General features: G+C 42.4%; 1 protein-coding gene across 3 annotated transcripts in view; it reads left to right on the top strand.

Moving 5' to 3' along the window:
• The window catches only part of cdh23 (cadherin-related 23), a 191,406-nt gene that overhangs the window by 168,570 nt on the left and 14,745 nt on the right, over positions 1–8,091 (top strand). For all 3 annotated transcript variants that reach the window (XM_028005956.1, XM_028005954.1, XM_028005957.1), the window contains exons 38-47: positions 871–1,092; positions 1,207–1,326; positions 1,431–1,611; positions 1,694–1,827; positions 3,084–3,293; positions 4,372–4,479; positions 5,232–5,334; positions 6,428–6,553; positions 6,633–6,836; positions 7,010–7,468. In XM_028005956.1, the coding sequence (XP_027861757.1) occupies positions 871–1,092; positions 1,207–1,326; positions 1,431–1,611; positions 1,694–1,827; positions 3,084–3,293; positions 4,372–4,479; positions 5,232–5,334; positions 6,428–6,553; positions 6,633–6,836; positions 7,010–7,468 (1,867 nt within the window). The remainder of the gene's footprint in view (positions 1–870; positions 1,093–1,206; positions 1,327–1,430; positions 1,612–1,693; positions 1,828–3,083; positions 3,294–4,371; positions 4,480–5,231; positions 5,335–6,427; positions 6,554–6,632; positions 6,837–7,009; positions 7,469–8,091) is intronic.

The raw sequence follows: 8,091 nt of genomic DNA, 5'->3' as shown, positions 1-8,091 counted from the left end.
GGCTCGCATCCTTCACCGACCTCCACCACCAGTGTCGGGCCCCGGGGATGACATTCCTAACCTACATCGGGAATGCTCATCCGAGCTTACTGCAATTCACAGCTCGATGTCCTCAGCCGGGGCCTGAGCGCCAAAGAACTTTAAATTCATGCATGTCAATAAACCTTTTTAATCGCTGTTTTTTCCATCTGAGTCTCTCCAGATTGAATTATTTATATTGTGGGTCAATTAACCTGTTTTTTGTTGTTTTGTTTTTTGGGAGTTTTTTTGCTTATAGTAAATTGTGATTATTTTATAGTAACTTAACTGGTATGAAATGACCCCTGGCAGACACTGGTGGGTACAAAACAGTGAAATCACAATTTGAAACCACAATTTCAAAACAATGGATTACCAAACAGTGAAATCCGCAGCAGTGACCATCTTATGATGAAATAACATCTTAAAAACAAAGATTTACACATAAAACACTTTGTACCAGAGATTCAAAGTACAACATTTTTTAAGACTGTGGAATAAACTCATAAAGAAGCAGAGGGGCTTATTGTCTCATGTTTGTTGGTTTTCCTCACACCATTTACTCAAAGCACATGTTTTGTGGTCTTAACATACTGTGATTTTTATTAACTGTGCTTTGATGTACTATAAATGAAATATCATAAAATTCAGTTTCAAAGCCTGATTTTAAGTTCCCAAAGTTCTTAAAACCACCTGCGTGTTTTTTCCGCCAACAGAACCGTTGTCTCCAAAATGTTGTCCAGTCGCTCACATGGTGGAAAAATGGCAGATTATAGTGTCCCTTTCAAAAGTGGGACAATAACAAGATTTCAACCTTCATTTCTCACTATACGCCTCAATAATATCTTCCAGACCTCTACCACCGTCTACATTCGAATCGTGGACGAGAACGACAACGCCCCAGATTTTCCAGAGGAGGAGTATGTCACGGTGCTGAGCGAGGGACCCGACACAGTGGGGGCCACCATCGCCACGGTAACAGCCATTGACCCAGATGAAGGTCTGAATGGGACCTTGCGGTACGCAATCACCCAGGGCAACCTGATCCAGACGTTCAACATCAACAGCATCACGGTGAGGCGTCTGCACCGTCATAGAAGGGACAACGACAAGAAAACAAACAAATAACTGTGTGTGTGTGTGTGTGTGTGTGTGTGTGTGTGTGTGTGTGTGTGTGTGTGTGTTCAGGGGAGAATTACTGCTGTGAAGGAGCTGGACTACGAGATCAGCAAGGGGCATTATGCATTGGTTGTCACAGCTACTGACCAGTGTCCAAAACCTGCTCTTCGCCTGACATCTAGCACAACAGTAATGATCATTTTTTATCGTCTATAGTAGATAATCCAGATTCCCATCACCAGCTCTTGCTTTGTGGGGGTTTGAATAAAAATCGGTCTCCTTCCTGCTTCCAGGTGTCGGTAAACGTCTTGGACATGAACGACGTGACGCCAACCTTCCCCAGACAGTACGAGGGTCCCTTTGAGGTAACGGAGGGCCAACCGGGCCCGCGGGTGTGGACCCTCAGAGCAAGCGATGAAGACTCCGGTCTCAACGGCAAAGTGGAGTACAGCATCACCGGTGGAGATAACCAGAGTCAGTGCCCCTCTGTTTGTTTTCTCGGAGCATCTAAAACGATTTCTGTTCCCCTCTGAGGTTTTCTCTGCCTCGCTATCAGATGAGTTCATGATCTCTCCTGTGGAGGGTGAGCTTCGGGTGAGGAGGGACGTGGAGCTGGACAGAGAGACCACAGCTTTCTACAACATCACGGTCACGGCGCGGGACCTGGGAACGCCGTCGCGCAACAGTTCGGTGAGTCGCTTTACGTCAGCAGCCATCGGCGCAAGCAGACGCAACTTTCTCATCATATCCTCTTCCATAAATGGGAACTTACAAGCACCACTTCTGTATTATAATATCTCTTTGCATGGATTCTAACGTCACAATGCCCACAAAATGCTTTCTATATTCTTAATTTTCAGAAAACTGCTGTAGGAATACATTCCTCTGCATTTTTACTGTTTCCAGGCCAGAAAAGCAGAAGATGAGACATGAATTTCAAACATTGTGTATAGTGGATGAAAGGTAGAGGTAGAACAACTATAGACAATTTCAAAGCTGTTTTTGTGTTCAATAATAGACACACTTTTTAAAATTCAACTGAAAAACAATAGATATACTAGGGGGAAATATAAAATGGAAAAGATGTTCAATAGCCTCCTTGCAGGAGTGTACACACTATAAAATGAAAACTTTGATGACTCAGTTACAGCATTTGGTCTGTGTGAGGTCACCCTGTCATCAGCTATAATGAATCTGATGAACCTGAAGGAAGGTTCAGCTTTTCTTGTTGGCTTTTCTCGACTTCTTCACATTTCATCTTTTAGCCAACTCTGTGGTTGGCGGAGGAGTTTCAGAGAATCAGAAAAATCTCTCTTTAAGCTGATACGAGTCAAACAAGATGACAAAAACTACACAGAACAAGCTTTAGAAATTTGAAACAAGTGGTTCTGTTCTGGTGTGATGACAATCTCCTGTATTTTTTTTATTTTGAATGGAGCAATTAAGTTTTGCAAGAGGCCAGAAGGTTGCGTTATGGTGAAACTAAAAGAATAACATACATGCAGTAAAACACGGTGGTGGCTGCATCACTGTCTGAAGATTCTGTTCTTTGTGTTTAAAATTTTGGATTTTGTGAAGGTTATGAACAGCTATGACCTCTGAGCTATAAGTACCAAATACAACATCAGTAACCCTTAGGTGACTGAAGGCTAAAGATAAGAGAAGATTTTATTTTTCAATCATGCATCCAAAATAATGAAAAGACTGAATGACTTCAGCAGAGGAGAGTGACAGAAAATCTATGGAGCCATCAGAGGATGTGGACTAAAGATGAGAGACACAATCAGAGGGATTCAGAGAATGATTGCAAGGCAGAGTGGATGAATCAAAACATGACTAGAGAGGAGAACTGAATTTATTACTAAGTATTACTTAATAAACTTTGTGAAACAATATTTTCTATGAACACTTGAGATTCCCTGAACATTGCTGCTTCTGGTCCTCAGGTGGTGGTGGGCGTCTACGTTCTGGACATCAACGATAACGACCCCGTCATCCTTAATTTGCCCTACAACACCAGTGTGAGTGAAGGTGCGGCCATACACACCTCCGTGGCCAGAGTTCAAGCTCGGGATGCAGACAGCGGACGTAATGCGCTTCTAACTTACAACATCACCGCTGGAAACCCGAGCGGAGCCTTCTACATCAACGACACGGTAACAAAAACCCAAAAACTCTGAAGCAGGACACATTTGTCCGTTCTTCTCCTCTGATTCAGGAGGGCCACACCTTCATGTTAGTCTTAAAAACATGCAGCCTGTTGGTGAGAGCAGCTAGTATTAGAAAGATGTGCACAGATGTTTCCTAATTCTCTCCTTCTGTAATCAGCTAAAGAGAACAGAAAGTTCCAGCTGTAACTATTTCAACTATTCTTACATAAACATGGAAACTTCCACATATCACTGGCTGCAAGTTTGTTACAGAACCGCCCGAAAAATTCCCATAATAGTCCATAAACATAGTTAGATGTCTAGAGTCAGAGTCAGATCAACATGGCCTCCCAGCTGTTCGCAGAAATAAATCTGTTTCTTCGTCCACATCTAAACATTTCCAGCATCTTGCAGCAGTTTTCATAAATCTTGAGCTTTTTCATGTTTTGTCACATTACAAGCACAGACCTTGAAATATTTTATACAGATTAAAGTGATGGACCAACACAAATTAACATCATTTTCAAGTGGAAGGACAAACAGCACAGGTTTTCATTTTCATTGTTTCATCAGTGAAAATCTGAAAGGTGTGGTGTGCATCCAGCTCCCTCCAGTCAAAGAACCACCTTTCTCTCCAAACACAGCTTGTAGTGTTAACCTGTCTGTCTTCTTTGGACTGCTCAGTCGTCGGGGAACATTTTCAAATCTTGCCACAGATTGTGAATTAGATTTAGGTCTGTACTTTGTCTAGGCCTCTCAAACGAACACACCCTTAAAGATTTGCGGCTGTGATTGCATCTAAAAGCGACTTTACAACGTTTTAAATCAGAGAGCTGAAGACAAACACAGGCCACACTTCTCAGATTTTTATTAGTGTCATTAGTTTTGAAACCATGTCTCCTTTTTCTTCCACATCACAGTTACCCTCTACCACATTTAAACCCATTAAACATGTTGCTCTTCAAAACTTCGACTTGCACCCTGAACTGTCTGTTCTGTGGTTTTCTTACATATGACACATCCTGACTTATGTAGTGATATGTCCTTCATGCCTGCAGCTCTGACTCATCTCTGTCCCACATAGTCAGGTGTTGTGCAGGTGAACAGACCACTGGATAGAGAGTTGGTGGCGGAGTACACGCTAACCATCACTGTGAAGGACAATCCAGAGAACCCCCGCATCGCTCGCAGGGTAATCCCCCTTTCCACAGTCTTAATGTCTCAGCAATTTTCAATCTTTTAAGCATGCTAAGCAGTTTAATAAATTTTAATCTACATGTTGTATAAAAATGTGTCATTTTCAAAATGTCTTTTTTTGTCCTTTACCTGTAAACAACCAGGACTCTTCCCAGGAACCATGTTGCTTCCATGTTTTCTGCTTTACAAAGATAATTAAAAAACATCTGCCATAATGATCCTTAGCGATGGATTCTCTTACCAGAAACTCATCTCATTAAGTTAAAATAAACACATTCAAGTAGAATGAAACCAAGTGTGAACAATCTTTGCAAGCAGTTAATACAGGGGTGTCTTTGTGGCGTGTTTTCTAAACGGAAGCCAACATGCAGGTATGCTAAGAAAAGGCCGTGTAGAGAAAGGTGAGAAACTGAACTTGCAAAGGTATGCATCAAGTTAACCACCAAGTCTGCAGCACAGTTCTGCAGGGCCTGCCCGGCCAAGCTGCAAGGCTGAACAAGGTTGATTTTTAAAGGGCTTAAATGATGTTTACTTCATTTTCTCTGAAGCACCTAGCTGGGTCGCAGCTGATTCGTTGTTACTGCCTCATCTGGGACACATGTGATCATACAGCCAAGAAAACCATCTTGCATGGAACTGGTTGGGCTCTGGGGGGAGTTAGATGAGGGAAAAGCAGAAATAACAGCTCAGCTCAGGCAGACTTTTAATGTTCTCTCACTCTTTAATCTTTTGTTTTAATAAAACCAGGACTCTGACTTTTTGGTTATCACCATTCTGGATGAAAATGACAACAGGCCCGTGTTCACGAGAACCAGCTACAGAGCTGAAATCACTGAGAACTCACCAGCAGGTATCTACCTTCTTCCTTTGATTTGACTAGGACAATCCACATGTGCAGTATTGAAACTTCGCAGCGTTGTCTCCACCACTTCCTGACTTTGTTTATGCATAGCTCATGCTTGCTTTTTTCCACTTTGCGGTTTAGACAGATTAACTCACAGCTGTAATTTTCTCTGTGCCTTTAAAGGGCATTAGTTCATGTTGTTTAACACATGAACCAATCGGTAATCAGAATCCTAACAGAGCAGCTGGTTACGAATGGGTGAATTTAAAAACATAAGAAGTTTACCGAGAGCTACTCACATTTTATCACATAACAACCAGGATTTACAATTTACTTTATTTGAATTTCACATCACAGACCAAGAAAAATGTTTTCCTTTACCTTCAGCACAATTGTGAAGGAAAAGGAAAATTATAACTTAAAAATAAATCCTGCGTTTAAATTCAGATCCAGTGAATGAATACTTCATACGCCATTTTGAACATCAGGCAACAATGATGCACATTTTGAAGTATTGCATTAGAAAAACAAAGTTGATGGAAACAGCAAAATTCTAAATAACTTCCTCAATTTTGGCAAAATTTTTTAGGTTTGTTTTTGACTTTTCTGAAAAAAAGTGACAGGGAGATAAAGACACATTTGCCAAATAAGTTCTGATGTAGCAAAAGCTCCCATCCACTGATGGGTCTGTGCCTTACCAGAGGCACGAAATGCAGAAGAGTCCAAACCTTCAATAGGTGAGGACTCTTTCTATTTTTCTGAAATGTGTGGTTCTTGCTAGTTTTTAACCTCTACTTCATGTTTATTAACGCGTAACGTCAACATTTGACTAAGTTACGCTTTGAGTAGCCTGGTTGATTGCTCCAAACCAGTAGATGGAAACATGGATGATTCGCATTTCCTTCTGGCTACAGTGGCTTTCTTCATACCACTCTTCCATAACCTTCACTTCCCAGTAGTGCCCTGATATTGATCTTATTTGGCTTATTGGTACTTTTGAGACGTGCAGTAGAAGGACCTTCCTCTAATGTTTTCTGATCTGTAATTTCCAAACTGTTGATGAAATCTGTCTTTCTTCACATCGCTACATGTTCTTCAGGCAGCACAGTGACTGTTTTAAATGGGCCTGTTCTGGCTGAAGACAAAGACATCGGGCCAAATGCTGTGGTGAAATATCGACTGTTGGGGCCAAGGGTCGACCTCTTCATTGTTGACTCTAACACTGGTAACCTCATTTCTCTGGAGACAGTTAGCATGAAGCCATGCTGAAACAGTAAAGCTAATGTCTCTGAATATCTCCTCAGGGGTCCTACTGGTGCGTCAGGGAGCAACGTTGGATCGTGAAGCCTTCCAGGACCCTCGAGTAGAGCTGATTCTGGTTGGGGAAGACGTAGGAGGGTTAAACAACAGCGTCCCTCTCACCGTCACAATACTGGACCAGAATGACAATCCTCCTGTCTTCAGCCCGTCTAGCTTCAGCGTCCGACTGCCTGAGAACAGCCCCACTGGTGCGTTTGGTTGATGTGTGTGACACGTCTGAGACGGACCTGGTCTCACATGAGATGTTTGCCAGGTTTAACTCGTGTCTGAAAACATTACCGCCTCACTGGTTGTTGTTAAGGTTTATTTGATGGAACTGTAGATGTCTTCCCACTTTCTTACCTGTCTTTGTCACCTCCAGGCGTTGTGGTGACTCAGCTCTCCGCCACCGACGCGGACTCTGGCGCCAACGGTTGGCTGATGTACCGTTTAGAGAGCGGTGCTCAGGACCGCTTTGTGGTTGACCCGATATCTGGTGCCGTCCTGGTGGGTAACACCACACTTGACAGAGAGGAGCGTGGGTCGTACCGCCTCGTTGTGATGGCAACTGATCGCGGCACGCCCCCTTTGTCCGGTACAGCCACGCTGACGGTTATTCTGGATGACATTAATGACTCCAGACCACGTTTTATAGAACCTATAACCATGATAAACGTCAACGAGTCGACCCCACCAGGCGTGGTAGTAGCTACCCTCACCGCTGAAGACCCAGATCTCAATCCAAGGCTAGAGTACTACATCATTTCAGTGGAGGCAAAGGATGATGGGAACAATCCAGTGCTTGGCTTACAGAACTCCTTCGGCATTGATTTACACACAGGTTGGCTTTGGTTTTCTGAAACATTTGTTATTTAAACAATGGTTTTTTTATTGACCTTTTGCATGTCACATCATGCTTTTCAGAAAGTGAGCCATTCCACTATGATGGACATCAAAACAACCTATGCATCTGTTAAATCCTGTAAAAATAGTCAAAAAAATACAATTTGAAGACAAATATCACTTTTATTTAGTTGACTTCACTGTAAAAATGGTCATTGCATTGTGGTGAAGGTCTGTGTCTGATCATTACCTGTTAACCATGGAGAAAATGCCACAGCATCATGTAGCCTACCATGTATGAAAAAATAGTCAGCATCTAGAGTTTTGTATACTTTTAAGTCTGCTGCAGTGTTAGGAGAAATTATGTTTATGACATAGTGATATAAATCATGTGGCATGAATTCAGGCAAAAGCAAGTATTTCCAGCCTCTGTACATATCGTTGCCTAGGAGCCCCAGCAGGTGTGCTATATCTGCAGACAAGTTAGCTTGACTTGAACAAGTAGCAGAACAAGTAGCACACCTATTTTGGCAAAAACAATTTGAGAAATATATCGCAGTCACTCCATTCAGTACCCCCATCCCAGACTTCAAACATCTGTCAAGGTGCCTCATCGTGATT

The sequence above is a fragment of the Xiphophorus couchianus genome, chromosome 22, assembly GCF_001444195.1.
Source record: "Xiphophorus couchianus chromosome 22, X_couchianus-1.0, whole genome shotgun sequence".
Classification (NCBI taxonomy): Eukaryota; Metazoa; Chordata; class Actinopteri; order Cyprinodontiformes; family Poeciliidae; genus Xiphophorus; species Xiphophorus couchianus.
Note: the sequence above shows the minus strand (reverse complement) of the source record. Positions and strands in the feature narration are given on the sequence as shown.